The 26754-nt window shown below is 47.1% G+C and overlaps 1 protein-coding gene across 1 annotated transcript in view; it reads right to left on the reverse strand.

The window, feature by feature from the left end:
* Positions 1-8448: 8448 nt before the first annotated feature.
* LOC126417021 (protein dachsous) overlaps positions 8449-26754 on the reverse strand; it is a 423732-nt gene continuing 405426 nt past the window's right edge. The window contains exons 23-26 of the mRNA XM_050084910.1: positions 24138-24263; positions 20087-20501; positions 13177-14133; positions 8449-10032 (exon numbers count right to left, since the gene is read on the reverse strand). Coding sequence (XP_049940867.1) covers positions 8449-10032; positions 13177-14133; positions 20087-20501; positions 24138-24263 — 3082 coding nt within the window. The remainder of the gene's footprint in view (positions 10033-13176; positions 14134-20086; positions 20502-24137; positions 24264-26754) is intronic.

The following is a 26754-nucleotide window of genomic DNA, read 5'->3' on the forward strand; positions in this document are numbered from 1 at the left end:
CATGCAATTCCACTAAACACGTGAGGGAACATTGTGCCCGTAGACGCACTGTGCAGTTGTCTATTGAAACAAATCAACAACGAGTAATGACATACGCTGCTGTTCTTTCAGGGCAGACACACCGCTACGGGTACATCAGAGCCCGAGAGTGAGAGAAATGCGAATGAGGACGTTACAGACGTCACTAAAGAGCAAGGGGGGAAATGGTGAGCAATAATGCTGACAATAAAATGGCAATCAAAGAAGCTGGTATCAGCGTCGCTAATAACATACGTGATGCGAAACATAAGAATGTGCCTATGGAAGTGGAAGAGCACATGGAGATGGCAGTAAGCATTAGTGAAACTCTCGCCAAAGAGGTAAAGGCCAGAATGGAGAGAGGCATAGCAGACAGTAAAAGCAAATCAGTCAGCAATGGTGCTATCAGTGTCACTGGCGATGCATAGGATGAGGAACTTCAGAATGCGACTATGGATGTGGAAAAGAATATGGATGTGGCAGCAATCATTACTGAAAGCAAAATATAATTGAAATACAGTGGTGTGGGTTCCTGTTGTCATGTCCTCGTTCATGAACCACGGGCAACATATGAGTGGCCAAGTAAGTGGTCCTGACAGTCGGGATACCAGTTACTTTGGAATAAGGCTGGGCATCTCGGACATATTCTGAGTCGTGGTCACCTTTGTGCTCAGACGGTGAAGACTACCAAATCCACCGGTTAGTCCCTCAACTGTTAGGGGTAAAACTTAATGGGACCCGGGGCAAGTAAGGCTGGCAACCTGCTTCCCTGGTACTTTAAATATGATGCTGGCAACAATCAGAGCAAAATGCCTCAGGCCTTTGGAGGTGACGGAGTCCCACCTCTAATTGACAGACCAGGGACTCCTAAGATATGACTCGGCAAACGAATGGTAATGAGATGGGGAGCTATTAATATCAATGGGGGCTACTCTGGGAAGAACGTAGAGCTGGCAGAGGCTGCAAGTAAGATGGGGTTGGACGTTTTAGCTGTTAGTGACATTCAGGTATGGGGTGAGAAAGAAGAGGAAGTGGGAGAATACAAGGTCTACCTATCAGGAGTCAAAGCAGGAATAGCACAGTGGGGTGTAGGGCTTTACATCAGGAAAGAAATGGAACCCAGCGTAGTTGCAATCAGGTATGTAAATGAACGACTGATGTGGATAGATTTGACAGTGTCTAGCAAGAAAATTAGGATTGTGTCAGAATATTCGCATTGTGAAGGGACAGATCAAGATAAGATGGATAGTTTTTATGACAGACTCAGTGAAGTAGTTGTTAGGGTAAAGGACAAGGACAGTGTTCTGCTCATGGGTGATTTTAATGCCAGGATTGGAAATCGAACAGGAAGGTATGAAAAGGTTATGGGTAAATTTGGAGAGTATATGGAGGCCAATAGGAACGGGAAACAACTCTTGGATTTCTGTGCCAGTATGGGCTTAGTAATCACTAACTCCTTTTTTAAACATAAGAACATTCACCAGTATACCTGGGAAGGCAGGGGAACCAGATCTGTCATTGACTATATAATAACAAATCAGAAATTCAGGAAGGCTGTGAGGGAGACACGTGTATTCAGGGGATTCTTTGATGACACTGATCACTATTTAATCTGCAGTGAAATTGGTACTGTGAGGCCGAAAGTGCAGGAGGTCAGGTCCATATGTAGGAGGATAAGAGTGGAGAAACTTCAGGATAAGGAAATCAGGCAGAAGTACATAACAGTGATCTTAGAAAGGTACCAGTTAGTTGAATGTAGTCAATTACAGTCATTGGAAAAGGAATGGACAAGGTACAGGGACACAGTGCTAGAAGTGGCTAAAGAATGTCTTGGAACAATAGTGTGTAAAGGTAGGATGAAGCAAACAGCTTGGTGGAATGACACAGTCAAGGCAGCCTCTAAAAGGAAAAAGAAGGCGTATCAATAATGGGTACGTACTAGAACTCAGCTAGACAGAGAAAGTTATGTTGAAGAAATAAACAAAGCCAAACAGATAACTGCAGCATCCAAGAAGAAATCTTGGGAAGACTTTGGAAACAGGTTGGAGACTTTGGGTCAAGCTGCTGGAAGCCATTCTGGAGTGTAATTAGCAGTCTTAGAAACGGAGGTAAGAAGGAAATGACAAGTATTTTGGACAGGTCAGGAAAACTGCTGGTGGATCCTGTTGATGCCTTGGGCAGATGGAGGAAATATTTGAAGAGTTGCAGAATGTAGGTGAAAATACGATCAGTATGTTTCAGATTTCGATGTACAATGGGATAGGAATGATGATGGAAATAGGATCACATTTGAGGAAGTGGAGAAAATGGTCAATAGATTGCAGTGCAATAAAGCGGCTGGGGTAGATGAAATTAAGTCGGAACTCATCAAATACAGTGGAATGTCAGGTCTTTAATGGCTACACAGGATAATTGAAATGGCGTGGGAGTCGGGACAGGTTCCATCAGACTGGACGAAAGCAGTAATCACACCCGTCTTTAAACATGGAAACAGGAAAGATTGTAACAACTGCAGAGGTATCTCTTTAATCAGCGTTGTGGGTAAAATCTTCTCAGGATTGTTGAAAGGAAAGTGCGAGTATTAGTTGAGGACAAATTGGATGAAAACAGTGTGGGTTTAGGCCTCTTAGAGGTTGTCAGGACCAGATCTTTAGATTACGGCAAATAATGGAGAAGTGTTACGAGTGGAACAGGGAAATGTATCTATGCTTTATTGATCTACAAATGGCATATGACCGGGTTCCTAGGAGGAAGTTATTGTCTGTTCTACGAGATTATGGAATAAGAGGCAAACTTTTGCAAGCAATTAAAGGTCTTTACATAGACAGTCAGGCAGCAGTTAGAGTTGACGGTAAATTGAAATCATGGTTCAGAGCAGTTTCAGGGGTAAGACAAGGTTGCAACCTGTCTCCACTGTTGTTCATATTATTTATGGATCATATGTTGAAAACAATAGACTGGCTGGGTGAGATTAAGATATGTGAACACAAAATAAGCCGTCTCGCATATGCGGATGACTTAGTTGTGATGGCAGATTCGATTGAGAGTTTGCAAAGTAATATTTCAGAGCTAGATCAGAAATATAAGAACTATGGTCTATGGTATGAAGATTAGCAACCCCAAAACGAAAGTAATGTCAGTGGGAAAGAGATATAAACGGTTTGAGTGCCAAATAGGAGGAACAAAGTTAGGACAGGTGGACGGTTTCAAGTACTTAGGATGCATATTCTCACAGAATGGCAACATACTGAAAGAACTGGAAGCGAGGTGTAGCAAAGCTAATGCAGTGAGCGCTCAGCTACGATCTACTCCCTTCTGCAAGAAGGAAGTGAGTACCAAGACTAAGTTATCTGTGCACCGTTCAATCTTTCGACCAACTTTGTTGTTTGGGAGCGAAAGCTGGGTGGATTCAGGTTACCTTATCAATAAGGTTGAGGTTACGGATATGAAAGTAGCTAGGATGATTGCAGGTACTAGTAGATGGGAACAATGGCAGGAGGGTGTCCACAATGAGGAAATCAAAGAAAAACTGGGAATGAACTCTATAGATGTAGCAGTCAGGGCGAACAGGCTTAGTTGGTGGGATCATGTTACACGCATGGGAGAAGCAAGGTTACCCAGGAGACTCATGGGTTCAACCAGCAGTAGAGGGTAGGAGGAGTCGGGGTAGACCAACGAGATGGTACCTGGATTCGGTTACGAATGATTTTGAAGTAATAGGCTTAACATCAGAAGAGGCACCAATGTTAGCACTGAATAGGGGATCATGGAGGAATTTTATAAGGGGGACTATGCTCCAGACTGAATGCTGAAAGGCATAATCACTCTTAAATGATGATGATGATGAGTGAAACTAGCTGTTCTGTGAATGCAGAAAACAAATGCGACGACGAATCTTGGACTGATGGAAGCATTATGCTGAAACTCTCCACGTGCAATTAATGCAGCCTATTTCCTCCAGTACTTGCCAAAATCTTCATTGTGAAGGCACAAAACAGTAACAGTACATTGTTCAAAACAGAGCATGTAAGCAGCGAAGAAGCTGAGAAATGAACTGCAAACTCCTGACTCGAATATCAGAAAACATAAAGAAGAAAAGAAGTACTTTGACTTGGTGCCAATCTCTGTGTTACATCTCAAAGAACTCTATGAGCTGCAACAAACGGCTGGGGAACAAACAATTGTATTCTGGGAGGATGCACCACCAGACCCACCAGATGAAGCCTAACTTCATCTGTGTAATAGGATCTATTGGTAATACGATGAAGAACAATATGGATGTTGTCACAATGGGTTTGTGTAATGCACCATGGGAAGGGGAAATCGAATGAATAAGTGTAATAAAGGTACACTTTTTCTATTAAATGTTAGTAATGATACATAGACTTTGATGAGACCTTCGTTCCTTCCTACCTTCTAAGAGACAGTATGATATGGTCTTGCTTCTTGATTCGTTCTACAAAGAAACTGACTGTTCTCCACTCCATACATTGTTGTGACATCATATGGAAAATAAGGATGGCACATTGTTTAAAGGTGCTTACAGATAATGGCATGAACATTTCATGAATTGAGATATGCCTTCAATCACTTTTCTTAAAACACATTGATTAGCTTAGTGACCAAAAAGATATGTTGTGCAGGGTTCAAATGTTTGATCACAGACCATGTGGTTTTTATTTTGTGGTTCTGGCTACACAGGAAGCATGTGGCTGTACGATTTTCTTAAAAGTTGTGTGAAATACTAGCTGCACTCAACCTTGTGATGCCACATGAGGAGCTACTTGAATGGGAAGTAGTGCCTCACATCCCGTGACATTACTGGCATAGACTGACATGCTGGTTGGTTGGTCCCAATTGGCCCATCTGAGCTAGAGAACAGAGCTTTACTTTTCTGTTTCCAGCACCCCATGTGTGAACAGAAGAGGAAATAACCTTAACAAGTGGTTCAATGGAATGTACATACACTGATGGGCCAAAACATTACGACCACTGCCCACCACGAGATTGAATGCCTTCTCATAGTGATGCAGTCACTTGACACGGTAAGGAAAGAACATAAGTGGAACAGAGATAAATGGGTAGTCGTTATAGAGAAGATATGGACCGCAAATGTGGTAATCCACTGATATAAGTGACTTTGACAAAGGTCAGATTGTTATAGCCCACACCCTGAAAACGAGAATCTCTGAAACAGCGAAGCTGGTCGGCTTTTCGTATACTACTGTCGCGAGCATCTGCAGAAAGTGATTGAAGGATGATGAAATAACAAATAAGCCACATGATATTGGACGTCCATGTGTCATCACAAAGTGTGGACATTGTAGGATTGCTCACTGTGTAAAGTGGGATAGACAGTAATCTGTGGCATATCTGACAACATATAATACAATGCTGGTGCAGGCACATGTGTTTTGGAGCATACTGTTCAAAGGCCATTATTGAACATGGAGCTCCACAGCACACGACCCCTACTTGTTCTTATTTTGACCCAACAACATCGTCAATTACGATTGAAGTGGGCACAGCATCACAGAGCTTTCAGTGTGGATCAGTAGACACGGGGTGTGTGGTCACATGAACTGCATTTATTGTTACACCAGGCCGATGGTTTTCTCCTTACACGCTGTCAGCCAGGCGAATGGCTGCTTGAAACACGCACTGCGCCACAGATACCGGCTGGAGAGGGAAGAATTATGCAATGGGGTACATTGACTTGGGCTTCAGTGAGACCTGTGGTTGTAATTGAAGGCAACATGACAGCTGTGGACTATGTAGACTTTACTGAGGACATATTCCAGAAGGATAACTGCCCATGTCACAGGGTCACAATAATCATGATCCAGTGGTTTGAGGAGCTTGGTAGTGAACTCACATTGATGTCTTGGCCGGCAAATGCTCCTAATATGTATATATTGGGTGCCAGTTGCACACATGGAAACCATTGGCCCGTAATTTACAGGAATTGCCTGATCTGAGCTGTGACATATGGTGTCACATGACCCCAAAAACCAACTAAGGAATTGCTGAATTAGTGTCAAGCGGAATCACTGCTGTATTCTCTTTGAAAAGTGGAGCAACACGCTATTAAACAGGTGGTCATGATGTTTTGCCTCATCAGAGTAGAACTAGATGTATCAGCTGTCACATTCGGGCACTGTACGCAAGAGGCTGGCACTCTTCAGTTGAATGAACAGTGGTGGCAGAATCAGACTACAAACAAACTTGGTGATTCTTCTCAGGATAAACTGCAGTGTGGCATTCCTTTGTTTCTTTTTCTGCACTGTCATGCCTAGAATGTCATGACTGATCTTGCATTTTTTTTTTTTGAGAAACTAATTTACATTACTGTACACAAACAATATTGAATGTGTGTAAAACTGGGAACTCATTCTGTTGCATATTTAACAGCTTTTCAAATAACTGTGAGATGTGTTGTAGCAAGTTACTTGAAATGAATGTGTACATGTCAGGTAAGATATTAATCTTTCTTAATATAAAGGCTAATCGGATATCAGCTTCATTCCATTGCGTAGATTGTATCAAATGCATTGTTTCATCAAATTAAAGAAAAATCAAAAAGCCATTTTGCCGAATTACAGAAAATGCTAATTTTTACCAGCAGCTTGCATTTCCACAGAGAAATCCTTTGATTGCTGAGAAACAAATTCCGCAACAGTAGTGTAAATTTTCTTTACATTCAGTAAAAACTAAGTTCCAGGATCCAGTCATAATACAGCAATATGTTTTTAAATATTGCTTTTAAAAAAAATTAAATATTTTATTGGTGTTAATGGGTTAGCTACGAAAGTAATGAAATAAGTACATGAAAATTTTTTATTTCTTTCTAAAATAGTAGAAAACGTTTTATTTTTGTACAACGTATTTCACATACATTACACAATCACGCAGAGACATAATACAATTTTACACATTGCAATTGTAATATAATACAACTGAGAGTGAGGCAAATTTGAGAGAATGACAGTAACATTACTGAGGTACACACTTTTTTGCCATCCGATGCTGATTTGTTCAGCCATAAATCACAAAAGATACATTTCAAAAAACAATGAAAGCATTCCATTGTTGTTTTGATTTGTTTCGCACAAATAAACATACGAACAAATAATTTTGTCACTCATTCTAAAATCTGTTGACAACTGGCAATGGATTGTACACGTGTGTACTATAACCGACGATGTTTACCGAAATGGTATTTCACGCAGCACTGTCAGTGAAACATTGGTGAACAGTCAGTATACAAACAGTTCTGCTATAAAACATTTATTTTTACCTTGAGCAATATGTATTCTCTCATTCCACACTTTTTTCCAATGTTTACATACATCATCATTTAGCTACACATTTTAAATAAATTTACAGTTAAATAGTCACTGCATTTACGAAAATTTTGATTATTGTTTTCATGCTTGTCCGTATTTACATGGACTCAGTAACTACACTCATTTATACATGTTTATAAGATCACACTTATGTACAGAGCACTTGTTCAGTGTCTTTACCCGGTGAGGTTCTACACGTCTGTTAACACACACGCACAGTTCACTGTCCGTAGCCCTGCCGCTGGAAATTAGCCATTTTTGTTGCAAACTCATTTTCTTTACATCAGAGAAAATTACGTAAGGGCTAAGTGTGGCGCGACACATGCCGGTTCTGTTTACAGTAACGAGAGTCCGAGAACACTCACAAGAATAAATACATTTCATCCGTGAAATGAAGTCTTATTTGGCACAGAATCAATAAACATTATATTTATACAAGGCAGTAACTGTACCTGAAAAATCATTGAGAAATTGTACTCTTTCTTACATAGCAGGTGAAGTTCAGAGGTATACACGAGTCCGAGCACCGACAGAAACGGGTCGAGCATTTACACACTTCATGACGATGCGAACGGGTGACAATTTCAGAAATAGTGTAATCCGAATATTAATGCTAAGTAATGAGGCAAGTTCTGAATGACCTGGTAGTTCTCTAAGCTGTAGAGCAGTTTAGCTGGGGTAAATATGCGACATTACTGTAAGGACACAGCAAAACAGTGTTACATACTTTATTTTCCCTTTGATGATGAAAAATTTTAAAGGTCCCTTTATTGAGCAAAAATGTGATTAAGTGGCGGGACTTATACCGATTACATGTCGATGGGAAACGTAGCTTGCGACAAAACACATTTTTATTTTTATGCGAAATCCTGTAGTGACTGTATTAATGGTTTCGAACTGGATCAGTGATGTATGTGAAGTGATGGGACACCAAAAATATATGAGAACTACACAGAGTCAGCAAATGAGATCTAATAAGTTGTTTGTCGGGGACACGACGGTACGGCGAACAGAGTGCTTCTATGTGTGAAGACGAATGTCGCGTAGAACAGCACGGCTGAGCAGTGGCAGCAGCAGGTCGGCCTCAGATGCGCAGCTCCGTCTCGGCCGCGGCGGCGGCTGCCGCTGCGGCGGCGGCGGCTGCGGCGGCGGCGCGCTGGGGCTGAGCCAGCGGCTGCTGGCGCGGCAGGGACACCACGTGGTGCGCCGTTGGCACGCCCGGCGTCACCAGCGGCGAGATGGACGGCGAGCGCGTCGCCAGCGGCGACAGCGACGGCGAGAAGCTGGGCGACATGGCGGCCGACGTGCTGAAGCCGGAGCCGCTGGCGTCGTGGCTGATGGGCGAGCGCGGCAGCAGCAGCAGCTGGTGGTGCGCCGGCACGGCCGCCTGCGCCGCCGCCCCCGCGCCCGCCCCCGCGCCCGCCTGCGCCGACCGCGACGCCAGCACCGGCGCCGCTATCGAGCGGGGCGCCACCGACGTCAGCAGCGGCGGCGGCACCGTCTTGACGGGCGGCGGCGGCGGGGGCGGCGCCGGCGCCTTGCTCACCGTCGAGCCGGCGCCCGACTTGCCGCCCAGCGACGCGCCGCTGCTGCCGCCGCCTCCGCCGGACGCCCCGCTGTTGGTGCTCTGGACCGACGCCGTGTCGTCCTTGAGGCGCGCGATTTCGCTGAAGACGTGCGCCAGCGGCTGGTACTGCGGCCCCCAGTCCAGCAGGTAGTCCCAGTTGTAGCTGCCGGTCAGCTCCTCCTCGCTGTGCACTATGGAGCTGAGCGAGCCGGTCATGGAGGGCTGGTGCGTGCCGGCGAAGCCGCCCATCACCATGACGGGGTCGGCGCCCGCCGTCGAGCCCGCGCCCCCGTCCTCCGAAGCGGCACCGCCCCCGCCGCCGGCGCCGCCCGCTCCGGAGCTGCCGGGTCCGCCGGCGCCGCCCCGCTCGCTACCGGCGCCGCCGCCCACGTCGTTCAGCTTGGCGTAGATGAGGTTGGCGATGTCCGCTTCGCCGGCCGCCTCCTCATCGAACATGTCGATCGGCACGACGCCGACGCCGACGCCCTGGTGGTGCAGCAGCGCCGAGGCGCCGCCGTCCTTGGCGGAGCCGCCCGCGCCGCCCGCCGCCACCGCTGCGTCGGAGCAGCGGCGCGACGAGGCCGAGGCGGCGCCGGCCGTGTTGGCCGCCGTGTCAACGATGCCGAGGCGCGCCAGGTACTCCTGCGTGTTGTGCACCGACACGTCCGACAGGTTGTCGTCGTCGGGCTGCCTGTGGTGGATGCCGGAGTCCCTCTGCAGCGGCCCCTCGTTGATCATGCGGATCTCCTCGTCCTCCACGTCCTCGCCGTCCTCAGCGGACCCGCGCCCGCTCGACCCGGACTGCTCGGAGCCCGACAGCTCCGAAGTGGTCGCCGCACCCGAATTGGAGCTCGCCGAGTTGTTGTTGTTCCGGTGGACGACGGGGCCGACTCCGACGCCGACGGCGCCCACGTACGGCGGGATTTCGTCGTACTTGGGCGGCCCGAACGGGGACGCCGGCCCCTGCACGACGCCGCCCGCGCCGCCGCCGCCCCCGGCGCCGCTGCCGCGGATAGGGATGGTGTCGAAGGCGCTCGGGTCCACGAAGCCGTCGGCGCTGCCGCCCACGCTGGCGCCGCCGCTCAGCGCCGGCTTGTTCACCTACAACACGCGACGGCGCAGATTAGGCTCACGTGGCACTTTTTCTGCATTTATTAGTTTACAGTCCATTCCTCGGTGGCAGCATTTTGTTCCAAAGCCACGCAAAATTTGGTTACATACTAACGTACGTAATAGTTGTTTTGTAACCTAACAAACATTAACACACACAGCACACTAACAAACAGCACTGATATACAGGGTGAACATTAATAAAACCGTTAAACTGCACGGACAGATCCCTGCCTGGAAATGGAGGACAAACGGTCCTATGAACATGTGTACAGAAATACATCGTTGCCACGTTAGACAGCGCTGACAAATGACAGTTCCTCTAACCACAAGCCGTGTCTGTAAGCCACAGATGATGATTATGCAGACTGATGACGCCACTTCTGTTAAATGTTCGTCCAAAAGAGGACTGGTGACAGAAATTCCATAATTTTGATGGTCGGGTGCAAAAACCAACGACAAAATCATTCCCTTAGAGGAATATCTTCTGCTGATAATCGTTGCATTCGTTCCAGGTAATAGAGATAGTAGCAGTTGTCATGCAGGATACACATAATTGTACTTTGGCTTACAACATGTTGGCGGGCGTCCCAATAGCCTGTAGAAGCTGGTCCTCCAAATCTGGTGTACATACAGCCCCTAGCCTCCCTGCACGTTCGTCCGTCTGAAATGGCCCACGAACACACAAACACCCGAGAAGGGCTTCATATGTTGTGTGATGTCGTTGATGTCTGTGAGGGTACTTGTTTCGGTATAGCGGTGCTGCCTATCGACTGTTTCCAACTGCGTGGGTGTACACGAACATCATCCGCTGTACACAATCATCATCTCGACTTGTTCCTGGCACGAGTACGGGACCATTCTGCTGCTTACAGCATGCTGCGTCAATCACACAGCCAGCAACACACAAAGAACCCCGGGCACGTGGTTAGCAACCCGTCCCTGCAGTTTGTCGGTGTTATTAATGTTCACCCTGTATATTAGATTAGATCCGGATGGACGGAACAAACCGAGTTTTTCCTAGACATGCTGTTCATGTGGGTAATACAAATAAGGATAGCACCACATGCAGACGCCGGACTTGAAGTTCAAGACCAAGTCCCCTTCCCCAGGTGGTGTTAGTGAAGGGGCATCTGTTTCTACTCTCTGTCTTCTTTTTGATCTCGTCTTGAAATACAACATCGGTTTATTATTTCCTACAGTCAGCTTTATGTATTTTTCTTATAAATATAGATAACTGCTGCAAATAAATAGAAGATAACATAAAGAGGAAACAAAAGAACTCCACGGAGTCTCCGACTCAGGGGCACTGTGAGAGCCGCGGATGCTGGCTAAGAGGCGTGTGTGGAGCACTGCAAAAGTAATAAGATGACAGGTCCTAGCAGTCATAGTGCGGCTCGAAAAAAATGCAGTACATAAATCTGGCCTCTCATCAGCGGATCAGTATTTGGTGGACATCAACGGTGGATTCGACGGTCTGTGGTAGCCCTCGCTCCTCGCCCGCCTGTGGGATATGGAGTGTCCACGGAAGCGATAAGGGTGTCTAAAGCACAATTGTTAATATCGAGCGACGGTTATCAGCGCCCAGCACAGTGGTGTATAAGGTAATAGCTAAGGGATTAGAGAGAGATCCGTTCTGGGTCCATTGTTTTGAGACATCAAAATGGAATCAGTTTCGTGGGAATTTGGTTGGTGGTAGGTGACACACCAAAAACCGTCGGGAAAAAAGCAAACATAGGTAAGAACCTTTTTGCACAACGTTTCTCTACAAGTAAACTAACGATAGCGTCGCAAAAATTCAAGTACATGCAAAGAAGTCTCCCTAGTGACACAGTTCCATGTAGCATAGGATGAGTGAAACAGGTGCATAGCTAAGTGAAGTTGGGTTGCGACTGGAAAGGCGTTGAAAGTTAATTTTCATTAATAATTCGAAAACAAAGGATTTTCGGACAATGTATGAACTATTTTCTTCTTTCGGTGTAAGGAATCCGTCCCCCAAGTTTGTAAAAGTATTTTTCAAACACTCTGCATAATAATGGAAGGTGGTACTGTGCCAGTGGAAAATACAGTGTCCTAATGAAAGCCACCTGGAACGTAACGACATGATGGTGCTCTTACATACAGGATGTTTCACAATTCGCGCAACACACTTCTAGAGGTTGCAAAGGGGACTTAGTAAATCAAGTTTTACATAGGAACTCATGTCCGGAAACGCCATCCAACGTCAAAGTAAGAAGCACCGGTGCCTCTAAATGTATACATGTGCAGGGTGACTCCGTGATGATGTTACGAACTTTCAAGGGTAATGGAGAAGGATAAATGTATCAGCTTGAGGTAAGGGTCCCTGCACCAGAAACAACCGAATCTAAATTTATTAGCGAAAACTGTTCTGATACCTCTGACAGTGGAGTACATGTACTGGTAGTGCTACTGCTAAGATTGCAGGGTAGGCAGTTTTCAGAGGTGGTAGTGTGGACCAAAACAAGAAAAGATGTCTGTTAAACATGGACCGGCATACCTTAAGAGCTATAAGAACTTCTTCAACCGAGGAGATACGTTGCATAGTAGCGAAGTGGACAATCAGTTACTTGGACCACATGTTATTCCACAGTGCCTGAGTGGCAAAGTGTATCGACAGTTTTCGGAACACGAAGTGCTTATAGCTCCTCAGGTATGCATGTTAGTGCCCATGTTTACCAGATATTTTTCCTTTGTTTTGGTCCATAGTTGCATGCCCCACAATCTTAGCAACAACAGTACGAGTACATGTACTCATCTGAGGTATCAGAACAGTTTTGGCTTATAACTTTCGACTCTTTCGTTTTTGGTACAGGAACTGTTCACTGAAACTGATGCATTTATCCTTCTCCATTATTCCAGAAAGTTGGTAGCATTGTCACGGAATGACCCTGTTCATGCATATATTTACAAGCGCCGGCGTCTATACCTTTGACGCCGTCTAATGTCGTTGGATGACGTTTCTGGCCATGCGTTCCTGTGTAAAACTTGATCTACTAAGTCGTCTCTAAAACCTTCAGAAGTGTGTAACACGAATTGTGAAACACCCAATACTGGGAAAAGTTCTCTCGAAAAGGTAAGCAAATAAAACCCCGTAGACTGCGGAGCTCGGCTCACCTTCTTGTGCCTCCTGTTGCGGACGTGCAGGAAGAGGAAGACGGCGCCGAAGGCGAGCACGAGCAGCACGAGCGCGATGAGCAGCCCGAGCGCCCAGTCGGCCAGCCCGCCCGCCGCCGCCGACACGGCCGCGTCGCTGCCACCACCCTCCGCCGCGCCGCCCCCGGCGTCTGCGCCGCCTCCACCGCCCGCCACCGGCGTCGCCAGGTCGGTGTCGACGTCGGCGGCGCGCGGGTCGAGCGCGATCTCAACGACGGTCATGTTGGTGAGCGAGCCCTGGCGGCCCGAGCTGGCCGTCACCACGAGGCTGATGTCGCGGCCCGCCTCGAGCGCCGCCGCCGCGTCGTCCAGCTTCTTCTTGAGCGTGACGGCGCCCGTCGTGCGGTTCACCTTGAAGTAGGGGTGCTGCGTCGTCAGCTGGTAGACGACGCGGCCGTCGGGGCCCTTGTCGCGGTCGGTGGCCGCCACGTGGCCCACCACGTAGCCGACGGGCAGCCGGCCGGCGGCCAGCGCGAAGCGGTACGTGCGCTCCGTGAACTGCGGGTGGAACTCGTCGCGCGACTCCACCTCGACGCGCACGCGCACCGTCGCCGCCTTCCCCCCGCGGTCCGTGGCGCGCAGCGAGAAGGCGTACCTGCTGCGTGCCTCGTAGTCGAACGCCGCCGCCGTCGTCACCAGGCCAGTGGCCGCGTCCACGCGGAAGAGGCGGCCCGCGTCGTCGGGCGCGCCCGCTAGCGAGTAGTTGAGCCGGCCGAACTCGCCGCGGTCCAGGTCGGTGGCGCGCGCCGTGAACACGGCCGTGCCCGCCGGCTCGTTCTCGGCCACGAACTCGAGGTACTCGGCCACGGGGAAGCGCGGCTCGTTGTCGTTCTCGTCCAGCAGCACGACGCGCACCGGCGCCAGCGTCGACAGCGGCGCGTCCAGCGGCGGCCGCGCGCCGTCCGTCACGCGCACCACCTGTCCGTGCACAAAAGTAAGCGTAAGCGTCAAATGTTAATAAAGTTTGTTCGAAACAGCTTTATTTCAGAGTTATGCAATGGAGTAGGTATCACGAGTGCGAGACGACGACACAAAATTAATTCTTCTCATAAAGAAACGACAAGAGGAACTCGAAATTCATAATAACTACGTATCGTACGTTCACCCCAAAAACACGTTCTAGCGTCTTTCCTGTAGACGAAGACATTGACACGTTCGGCGTGCTACTGCTATCGGAATGCTGCACGCTCCGTTCATCTAATTCTGCACAGTTGCAGAGCCACGTTCAGTCGCTACTGTAGTCGTGCTACATTGTCAGTTGCAACACTGTACACGAGCTCCTCGATACAGCCCAAAGGTGAAGTCCGAGGGTTAACATCCGGAGATACGGCCGGCCGAGCAGCCTGTGCTGCACGACCTGTCCACTTATCAGTCTAGGCAACACTGGGATACTCTGTTGCCTCCCTATTGAAATATGCAGGGGCACCGTCGTTCGTGAACAATAAGTTGATTCGTGTAGTTAGTGGGACATGATGCAGCAGACCACTCAATTCGTGTTCCGAAAACTGTCGATACACTATGCCAGTCAGGCACTGTGGAATAACATGTGGTCCAAGTAACTGATTGTCCACTATATCACACATAATATTAGCTGCAAAATGATGTTCATTTCCTCGTGGTGCAATTACGCGAGGATTCCCGTATGTACACAGGTGCATGTTATAAGCGTTCACAATACCCGCACCGGTAAAGAGGCTCTCATCTGTAAATAGTATCCAATGACTGAAAAACCATTGACAGAAATTCTGATGTCTAGGGTAGTTTACAGGTGTCAGCTCCTGTATCTTCTGCGGGTGAAATGGGTGGAATCGCTGTCTCTGAAGCAGGTGCCATACAGCTGATTGAGGAACCCCTACAGTGGCAGCTATAAGGCGAGTGCTTACAGTCGGATGTTCTGAACACCCACTCCATCCATTTGCTACCTACTTAACAGTCGCGCGTCAAGAACGCCGTATTCCCCTAAGCCACTATCCAAGGCTTTGGAAGACTGATGGTTTGGTACTCTTCTCTTTGGAAACGTTTCCGTATATCATCATCTTGCCACTCGTGCATCACCTCTGGTGCATAGTAAAGGTGCATTTCCGCGTATTCTTGGTCTGAGTAGCCCATTACACTACACACAACGACTGCAATCTATGAACTACTGACAGAATGGATGTATGCGATACGTCTACACTACAAGAGCGCCATAGAGTACAACAGACCACACCAAAGTCAAAGACATTTCATGCCAGAATGAACCAAACAGGGTAGAGAGGTGTACAACGTAACATCAGCCGATATGCAAGCGAACACGACAAGCCAGAAGCCTGTAATGGCTCATGATGTAATGCTTACCACAACAGTTTCAGACACAACTTTATTTAACAATTTACTCTTATTTTGATGCATAGATTGCACCCAAGAAGTGTGTACAGTCACGTTTGCATCGCCCTACATATCTCTGATGGCTAGTACCCGTCCATAACTACATGCAAAAGTGCGAGATTCCACCACCTACCACAAACTACTGCCAGTTTACTCAGTTAATCACAAAATACTTTAACTATGTCTAAATTACAGATGTCGACTAGTACTATGCCCAACCACCAAGCGCACCTCTACAAATCGTGACTTGTTTGGTTTGTCAGAAGGTTAGGAAGAGCCAAACCATCTACTTAATGCGATCTTTAGACCTCTCCCTATTTCTAGATTTCGCTAGGTGAGGAAGTCACCTCTATAACCTTTCTAATCACAAATAGTTTAATATCCAATCTAGAGAGGAAAGGCCTGAATCGCAGGCCATCCAAATCGCTTCTGGCAGAAAACGGAACCTGAATATAGGCTCGATCTAACTGCTGCCAATGTGTGCTTCTCAGAACACACAGCTTTCTCCCCTGTCTTTCGCCACGCTGCAGCATTTCCCTTTGGTACTCTTTCTGAGTGTGAGCCGATACTTTTGCAGTAAGTTCACACAGTGTTTTATGTTTTTCTACATCAAGTAAAGCTTCTGTTACATTTTGAGTTTCGACCGTTTGCCTCTCATTGAAGGCAACTTGTGCGTAATTTGGGCATCCGAAGACTATGTGTTCTGGGATGCCCACATCTGCTTCCCATTCGCACGCTGGTCCTGGCTGTTTGCCTATCTGGTGTAGATACACTGGGTACGGTGTCAACGGCCAGTCAGAAGGTGTACTATCCCTTCAGTTGGCTGGAAATGTTTCAGTTTTAATCTTTCTCTGACTGAAGGCAGAAACCTACTTACGCTTCTAGCTAGCCATTTCCGACATATCCCATTCCGTCTGCCACATCTGTAGAACTAGATTTTTAATTTCCCGTGCATTCTGGCAAGCTCTTCCCATATGTGATCCACCTTTATAATGTCATGCTTTTTTAACCAAGACATTGCTGCAAGCTGTCGAAAGATTAAATCAACTGGACATAGACCCATAATTACTGCTAACTCGTCCAATTGGAGACGTGCCACATGTCCTGCCCCCCCCCCCCCCCCCTAATGAATATATTTCTCTGAACTCGTCGCCCTGCGTCTGTGGTCCCAGCTACATATTCATCTACACCTGTATCTTACAATGTGTGGCAGACAGTACCTCACGTACCATTGTCACACCCCATCCCTTTCGTCTTCCAGTCATGAATAGTTCATGGGGAGAACAACCATTTACTCTGTATGAGCTCGCTGATCTCTAATTCTACCTTCATGGTCTTTTCGCGAGATATCTAGGCAGAAAGAGGAAGCAGTGTTGGATAAATGCTTCACGGAGCTCTTGCCACATTTTATGAGTCTCAAGTTTTCTCCTTGTTATCGTCAAGAATTATCTGCAGGCAGAGTGATAATACATTTTCTTCGCCAAGTTATGTCATGGGGACCTCACGAAGCTATTGAATTTCCATATCCTACCAGACATTACATTGATGTCTATGATGGAACAACATCGGTACCGAAAGTTGATTTCATTAGATAGTGTATGACTCAGCTTATTTGTTGCCATTCAGCACCGAGCTCCCGTTTCCACGCATCACTAACGGTACAGCCGTTGTCCCACTGAAAGTTGTTGCACTAACTGATCTCAACGTCTTCGCTTCTTTGATGACACAATAGCAGCAGCTAAAGGCATGGGAGATTTCCGTTTAATGAAATATAACTGTATGTTTGTTGATGGTGCTGTGTCGAAAGATAGTCCCGGTCTTCTGTTCAGCGTTCTGAAATCGTGATGCGTAGCGCCCATCTTGAAGCGTCAGTGTATGCTTTCAGAGCCAACGGCATAAAACATCCTACATGCAAAGGAAAGCAATGTGCTCGTACTGTCAATTTCGTTGTTGATTTCGTTTCCTAATCACCGAAATAAAATCACATAGCGTTTCAACGTATTTGTACAGCGTGATACCAGTGTGACTAAATTAGCATTAACTCAAAAACTTTGTACCTACATCCATCGAGTCAGGCCATTGGTCAAATACACAATTACACCAGCAATTTGCAAGACTTACATTTAGACGTATCGTGACAGCTACGTTAGCTGGATGCAAATAATTTCACCTTAACAACTGGTGATACATTCAGAGGCTGTGAAGAATGCACAGCACTCATTCCATTTTGTTATTCGCAGAATTTTATGGTGCATGCAATTACACAGATGAAACTTCTATCGCACTCCTTCACATTAGATTGAAATCAAATTAAAACTACGGCAATAGATGCCGTATCTTATGACAGGTTCCAGTACTTTTGCTTTCGCAACGTAAACACTCACTGACTACACTATGCCATTCTCCACTAAGAAGGAATTCAGCATTTGTTGAAAGTCTACATAACAAAAGACAAAACTCTAGCTGTCTTGAGGAGAAGCATAGCAAGCAAAGGGATGAGCCTTTTTTGAAGAATCATCCTGTTCTCTCATTAGTCGTCAATGATGTAGGAACAAAAGAAAATTTAAAGCAGATTGGCTGTATGGATATCCTGACGCCGTACTACTTTCTTTCCGTAATAGGGAAGTAACTGCAAGGTCACAATGAAGCGCCAAAGAAACTGGCATAGGCATGCGTATTTACATACAGAGATATGTAAACAGGCAGAAAACGGCGCTGCGGTCGGCAACGCCTATACAAGACAACAAGTGTCGGGTGCAATTATTAGATCGTTTACTTTTGCTATAACTGCACGTTATCAAGGTTTAAGTGAGCTTGACCGTGGTGTAATAATCGGCGCACGAGCGATGGGACACACAGCATCTCCGAGATAACGATGAAGTGGGGATTTTCACGTACTACCATTTCATTTCACTAGTTTACCGTGAATATCAGGAACCCGGTAAAACATCAAATCTCCCACATCGCTGCGGCCGGAAAAAGATCCTGCAAGAACGGGAACAACTACGACTGAAGAGAATCGTTCAACGAGACAAATGTGCAACCCTTCCCTAAATTGTTGTAGATTTCAGTGATCGGCCATCAACAAGTGTCATTGTGCGGACGATTCAACGAAACATCATCGATACGGGCTTTCGAGGCCGAAGGCTCACTCGTGTATCCTTGATGACTGCACGACACAAAGCTTTACGCCTCGCCTGGGCCTGTCAACACCGACGTTGGACTGTTGATAATTGGAAACATGTTGCCTGCTCGGATGAGTCTCGTTTCAAATCGTATCTAGCGGATGGACGTGTACAAGTATGGAGACAACCTCATAAATCCATGGACCCTGCATGTCAGCAGGAGACTGTTCAAGCTGGTGGAGGCTCTGAACTGTGTGGGGCGTGTGCAGTTTGAGTGATACGGGACTCCTGATACGTCTAGGACTCTTGACAGGTGACAAGTTCGTAAGTATCCTGTCTGATCACCAGCATCCATTCATGTCCATTGTGCATTCCGAAGGACTTGGGCAATTCCAACAGGACAATGCGACACCTCACACGTGCAGAATTGCTACAGAGTGGCTCCAGGAACACTCTTCTGAGTTTAAACACTTCCACTGGCCACCAAATTCCCCAGTCACGAACATTATTGAGCGTATCTGGGATGCCTTGAAACGTCCTATTCAGAAGAGATCTCCACTCCCTCGAACTCTTACGGATTTACGGACAGCCCTGCAGGATTCATGGTGTCAGTTCCCTCCAGCATTACTTCAGACATTAGTCGAGTCCATGCCACGACGTGTTGCGGCACTTCTGTGTGCTCGCGGGGCCCCTACACGATATTAGGCAGGTGTACTAGTTTCTTTGGCTCTTCAGTACACATTGTGCCGCCCTGTCAGTTTCTCCATTTACCCATATCTTCTGCTATCACCATCATCACAGCACTTCAGTGCCAATTAGTTGCGTACGAAGAAGGATGTACAACTACTTCTGAAACTGTTGTGAGCTTCGGTATTTTATTCTTTTTTACGTGGTGACAGGGCCATGCAGTGGACTCGTACACATTCAAACAGGCGTCTGTATTCGGAATAATCACTGAGATTTTATATTAAGCATCAAGCTGTTTGTTGCACGAAAATTTCTCGTTTTCCTCTTAGGCTCTGGGAACTTAACTTTCTCCAGTCTTAACGAGGTTTCTGCAGCGTCGCCGTTAACCAGCTCTCTTTTGAAAGTTCGACGACCTCGTTTTCTTTGGAAAAGAAACACAGAGCCACGAGCTGGGCAGATGTGTGTAAGAGATTTAAAAAATTGCTTTTTGGCTTTGTATGACGTAATTTACCCCTGGCAGAGTCAGTTTAAGGAATGTGGCCGTGACTGACATTGTTCACATAGGCAGTGTAAGGTAATTACGACAGTTACTCTTCTTATATTCGTAAACAAAATGGAAAGTGACGTGAATGTCAGCGACAGAGTATGACAGAGAGGTAATACGCGCAAGAGTAAGTCGGGCAGCGACGTACCAGGTTGTAGACGGCGGGTCCGACGTCGTAGTCGAGCGGCCGCTGGACGGTGACCTCGCCGGAGCGCGCGTCCAGCGCGAACAGGCCGGCGTCGTCGCCCGACGTGATCTCGAACGTGAGGTCTGCGTTGGGGCCACCCGGCTGATCGGCGTCGGCGGCGCGCACGCGCACCACGGGCCGGCCCACGGGCGCCGCCTCGCTCACCGACGCCTCGTAGCCGCCGCGCGCGTCCGTGCCGCCGAACGCGGGCGCGTTGTCGTTGGCGTCGTCCACCGTCACCAGCACCAGCACCGACGCGCCCGCCTCCGTGCCGTTCTCGGAGGGCGCGCCGCGCTCTCCCGCCGCCACGCGCAGCGAGTACGAGTCGACCGACTCGCGGTCCAGCCTCTTGAGCAGCACCACGTCGCCGCTCGGACTGTAGCGCACCAGACACATTGTTACGATCACTTCGAATGCACAATTAACGAGCGCTGCCACAGAAAGTGAAAGGTTATCTACAAATTGTACAGAAACCAGACTCCAGACTGTGATATAATTCCACAATCGATTATTGAAGCAAAGTCGATCGTGATACCTAATGACAACCTCATCGACTCTGACCAAAATGTGTATCGACGTAATTCCATTTTTGTCTCACACAAACCTCCCGATTTTGTGTTTCGGGATTCCAGTAAGAAATCCATATTTCGAATGTTGAAACCACTTTAATGCTGTCGTTGTTGTTGTTGTGGTTTTCAGTCCGAAGACTGGTTTGATGAGGCTCTCCATGCTACGCTATCCTGTGCAAGCCTCTTCGTCTCCGAATAACTACTGCAACCTACTTCCTTCTGAATCTGTTTACTGCAATCGTCTCTTGGTCTCCCTCGACGATTTTTACCCCCCACACGTCCCTCCAATACTAAGTTGGCGACCCCTCAATGTCTTAGAATGTGTCCTATCAACTGATCCCTTGTTTTGGTCAAGTTGTGCCACAAAGTTTTTGTCTCCCTAATTCTATTCATTACCTCGTTATTAGGTACGTGAACGACCTATCTAATCTTCAGTAGTCTTCTGTAGCACTACATTTCCAACGCTTCTGTTCTCTTTTTGTCTAAACAGTTTATCGTCCACGTTTCACTTCCGTACGTGGCAACACTACATACAAAAAGCTTCAGAAAAGACTTGCCAACGCTAAAAATCTATATTCGATGTTAAAAAATTTCTTCAGAAGCGCTTTTCTTGCCACTACCAGTCTATCCTTTCTACTTCGACCGTCATCAGTTATTTTGCTGCCCAAATAGCAAAACTCGCCTACTACTTCAAGTGTGTCGTTTCCTAATCTGATTCTCTTAGAATCCTCTGATTTAATTTGACTCCATTCCATTATCCTTCTTTTCCTTTTGTTGATGTTCCTCTTACATTTTCCTTTCAAGGCACTCTGCGCATTCTGTTCAACTGCTCCTCCAAGTCCTTTGCCGTCTTGACAGGATTATAAGTCATCTAAAAAAAGTCATTGGCAAACCTTAAAGTTTGTATTTCTTCTCCCTGAACTTCAATTTCTACTCCAAACTTTTCTTCGGTTTCTTTTATTGCTTTTTCTATGGACAGATTGAATAACATTGGGGATAGGCTATAACCCCGTCTCACTCCCTTCTTAACCACTGCTTCCCTTGCATACCCCTCGACTCTTATAACTGCCGTCTTGTTTCTGTACAAGTTGTAATACTTTCCCCTATATTTTGCTATCACGAACTGATCTACACCAACTAAAGACCGTAACAGGATAATAGGTCTCATCAAGGACCAACTCGTTTGGTTAATTCCACAACCGTATCACAACAGATGAAGGAATACGTTACGTCACATTAAGATACAACTAAAAGACTGTTTTGAAGAGTAACATTCATTTATCAGATTCTGGAAAAGGAAAGATGACTTTTTATATAAACAACGGTATCACTCCTCATCGCGAGATTGAATGTAATGCCTCCTGGTGAAGTTGTGGGCACCTGACGCTGTAAGGGAAGAACAAGCTGAGCAGAGACGAATGGGTAATCAGTGCAGTGACCGTACTGACATTACTGACTTTGGCAACAGGCAGATTGTTACGGACTGGTGCCTGGCAACAAGCGTCTCGGAAACTGCGAAGCCGGTGGGCTTTTCGCTTGGTGCTGTCGTGAGCATCTACGGAAAGTGGTCGAGCGTCGTTGAAACCACGAGTAGGCGACAAGTTGTAGGTCGTCCGAGTCTTATCACGGAATGACGAAGCTGGAGACCTGCGCGCTCTGTAAAACAGGATACGCGGCCATCTGTGGCAGGTCCGACGACAGAGTACACTGCTGCTGCAGGCACAAGTGTTTCGGAGCTTACCGTTCAACGTGAGCTCCACAGCACACGCACGACCCGTACGTGATCCCAGGTTGAGGAAACGGTACGGTCAGTTACGATACCGCGCACATTGAATCATCGAGATTGGACCGTGGGTCGCGTGGTCGGACCAATCACATTTCTTGTTACACCAAGTCGCTGGTCGTGTCCAGCTGAGCAGTTGCTCGAAACATACACTGCGCCACGATCGTATGCCAATTGATACAGTACTCTGCTATGGTGATATTCGCTTGGGCTTCGTGGGATCTGTGGCAGTAATCGGAGGCACGTGGACTACGTGAACATTATTGCGAGCAACCTGCTTAATGCAAATCACCGGCCCACAATTCACGTATCTGCGTGATCTGTGCGTAAGACGTCCGGTCCTTATCCTTCCGGAAAATGCCAAGTAGTTCTCGAATAAATGGCAAGCAGAATCGCTTGGTGGACCGACAACTTGTTTTGGCTCTTGAGTGTACGTATATAATGACCTAGCTATGGCTAAAGGACATAAAATAAATAACTCTTGGCGTAAACCCTGTATAAAAACTTTCGATCATTCGTTCTCTCACCGTGTCTTCGAATGTCTATTTGGTCTGTCAAACCTCAGTGTTGACGAAACATATTTCCAAGCAAGTGATTTCTTCTTCTTTGGTATCTTGCAACACGAGTAAATATTGGGTGGTAAGTAATGCTCACCGTACAGCGTCCGATGCGTCTGTATTAAATTCTACAGTTGAAGATTCCGAGGGGATAGTTGCAAACCTGCTAAATCGATAACATATTCTCACTATCAGGCCAGGGACCCTTACTTTTAAGAGATACGGCCACATAGTGAGTTAACCGACATCGGCGTTTAGAGACATAAGAAGAGAAGTGGCCTACGCAACAGGTTCTGCTACACACTGCGGATGAAACAAACTAAAAGATGCGCAGCGGCGTTTTTCCTATGCACACGAGAACTACAACAGTCCATTACCTACACTCCATCAGACGCAGAAAAGGCTGCAACAATGTTACAATTTGCACCACCGGAATAGTGCGTCAGCATAACAGCGGATTCCCTAGCGACGCTCTCGCTTAATGGAAGGACGTACCGGTTTCAAATTGCAGGCGCAATCTTTTGGGTCTCAGACGACGTCCCCGACGAAGTAACTATTGTGGGAAGCGTGAAATTTACGCCAGGTGCTACCTGCGTAACCATTGTGAGTACATAAAGTGAAATCAGGCAGGCGGGGACTATGGCGGAGGAGGCGCGTGAGAAACAGCAGTCGCTCGCCGGCTCTGCGCAAGAACAGCCCCACATAGTTACCGCGTGTAGCAAACGACTCGAGAATGCAATGGCCGGCACTCGCAAAAACGTTCAGCCAGCGGCTTGTTACTAATGGCGCTAGAGGCATGTAGACTTGCGCGCACATACTCACACACGCACACACACACACACACACACACATACTCCAGGCAGACTACACACATGCTGCTACGCTGGCGCACGCGCGCGATGTTCCCCTCCCCCCTGCCCGGTATATGCGGAGACGTATGGACACAATCTCACTCAGCTAGAGCCGTAATGCAGCAGAGCGTAACTCACCGTATAGTTCCGTCCGGTAGTGGAGCAGTAAGCGTGCACAGAGCAAAGGAATACATGTAGTGAGTCACAGTACGGAGGAGGCAGACAGAGTTAGGGGCGGCAGGCGCGGCTCACCTGGTGACGTGGAAGACGCCGTCCTCGTCGCCGTCGACGATGGAGAAGACGACGCTGGAGGCGCCCTCTGGCGGGGCGACCCGCGCCACCGTCGTCCCGGCCGGCGCGTCCTCCCGAACGTGGACCCTGCGCACAAGCACACACCGCTCTCACGTCACCCGCATTCAATAAATTCGTTTCAGGTGGCGAAGCACTGAGCCGCTGCTTATTAGCACAGTCGCTCAGAACGCAACACAACAAGCTGACATGGTCTTCCCCAATCCTCCTAAATAGCTGTTGGAGGGGACCTATGAGTCTGGGACGGAAGTAGCGTTCCAAAGTGTGTTTCTGAAGTCAGTAATTCTGTAACTTCGAGAAATGGTATGTACACGACTACTTAATTGTAACTGGACAGAAAAGTTTTTAGTCGTGTAATATTGTAAACACAAGATTAGAGCCCATTCGTCATTTATGTGAAGACAGTTAAAGAGATCTGAAGATGGGTGACACTGTCCGAAACCGGTCAGCTTAAGATGATGAAACAGCAATAAATGTATTTTCTACAAATAAGAATTGCGTATAACGCTTGAGGACAAGTGTGTCCACTTCTGATAACGTCAATTAGCTGAACAGTTCACACGTTAAAATTCGGAGGGCAGACGGAATGCCTCCATGCACGTCTCGGAAACCATGTCCTACAACGAAAAAGCTTTCATGTCCACATAGCAGTTGTTGCTATTTTTGTTGGAAGGAGGGAGATATCTTGTACAGACACTTCCGATGGTAATTCTCGTAAGCTCTGCATTTTAACAGGAGACGTAGAAGTGGAATCTTGAAAGTGTTGAGAATGTAAACCTAAGTATAATTTAATAAATACAAAACATTCTCGTGTATCATTTGATTCCTTTATAGAAGGTATCCCAGCAAGAATTGTCGATATTCAGAGATATGACAGGAACGATCATTAGAAGCAAAAAAGTGTAGTAAAGATGGGCTCTAAATTGCATACCTTAAGAGGTATGAGGACTTCTTCATCGTAGATATTGTGAAACAACTCTCTTGTACTAGAAGCTCTCGGGTTCCCATATTTTGAGAGGTGGTAGTACAACCCAAAACAAGAGAAAAGTTCCTAGTAGACGTGTACTCATAAACGCATACGTTAGGAGCTATGAGCACCCGTTCCGCAGAAGAGATGCGTTTTACAGTAGAGAAGGTGAAGAAGTGCTCATAGCTCGTAAGGTACGCATTTACTGAAGGTATTTTCCGGGAGTGTAGCGTTGTACGGATGTGAAACGCGTATTATGTGCAGTTCAGACAAGAAGAGAATATAAGCCTTTGAAATTTACATCTACATCCATACTCCATAAAGCACCGTGATGTGGATAGCAAAGGGCACGTCCCATTGTACAAATTGTTAGGGTTTCTTCCCGTTCCATTCACGCACGAAACCCTAATTATTCTAACGTTATCCTCACGACTGTTATGCGAGGGATACGTAGGAGGTTGTAGTGTATTCCTAGTGTCATCGTTTAAAGCCGGCTCTCCACACTTTGTTAGTAGACTTTCTCGGGATAGTTTACGTCTGTCTTCAAGAGTGCGGGAGTTCAGTTTCTCCAGTATCTCTGTGAGACTTTCCGACGGATGAAACAAATGTGTGACCATTTGTGCTGCCCTTCTCTGTATTACGCTCAAACTCCGCTGTTAGTCCTACTGGTACGGGTCCGACACACTTGAGCAATAGTGTAGAATCAGTCCCACGAGAGATTTGTAAGCAATTCCCTTTGTAAACTGAGTGCACAACCGCATGTGGTGCTAGACAAGAATGCTGAAGATTGGACGAGTGGACGGAGTAACTAATGAAGAGGTGCCGAATAGAGTTGTGGCACAACTCGGTTAAAATAAATGATCGGTAGATAGGACTCATTGTGAGACATCAGGAAGTCACGAATTTAGTAGCGGATGGACGTGAGGGGAGGGTGGGTGTAAAAAACGCAGAAGGAGAGGTTAATACAGTAAAAACATATTCAAATGAACATGGGTTGCAGTAGCTAATCGCAGGTAAACAGGTCTTGCTTACAAGGGAACCTCCCCATCGCACCCCCCTCAGATTTAGTTATAAGTTGGCACAGTGCATAGGCCTTCAAAAACTGAACACAGATCAATCGAGAAAACAGGAAGAAGTGTGGAACTATGAAAAATAAGCAAAATATACAAACTGAGTAGTCCATGCGCAACATAGGCAACATCAAGGATAACGTGAGATATGGAGCGCCGTGGTCCCGTGGTTAGCGTGAGCAGCAGCGGAACGAGAGGTTTTTGGTTCAACTCTTCCCTCGAGTGAAAATTTTAGTTTTTTATTTTCAGACCTGTCCGTCCGTCCGATGCGAGGTAACTGCGCCGTAGAATGGGGACGCTACACCTAAACAAACATCGAAACACACGACGTCAGTCGACTACAGCGCACGGAAGAGAGAGTATTCCTGCTAACGAGGCTCCCTGGCTGGCTGGCTGGCAGTTTGGACGAGAGTGCATTAAATACGTGAGATGTATTCCGTGGGCAATATGAATCCAGCAAATATAGCTCGCGACTTCAATAACAAGGTTTCCATTGGAGAGGCACGTCTTTTCGTCTACTAAT

This window comes from Schistocerca serialis, chromosome 8, assembly GCF_023864345.2.
Source record: "Schistocerca serialis cubense isolate TAMUIC-IGC-003099 chromosome 8, iqSchSeri2.2, whole genome shotgun sequence".
NCBI lineage: Eukaryota > Metazoa > Arthropoda > Insecta > Orthoptera > Acrididae > Schistocerca > Schistocerca serialis.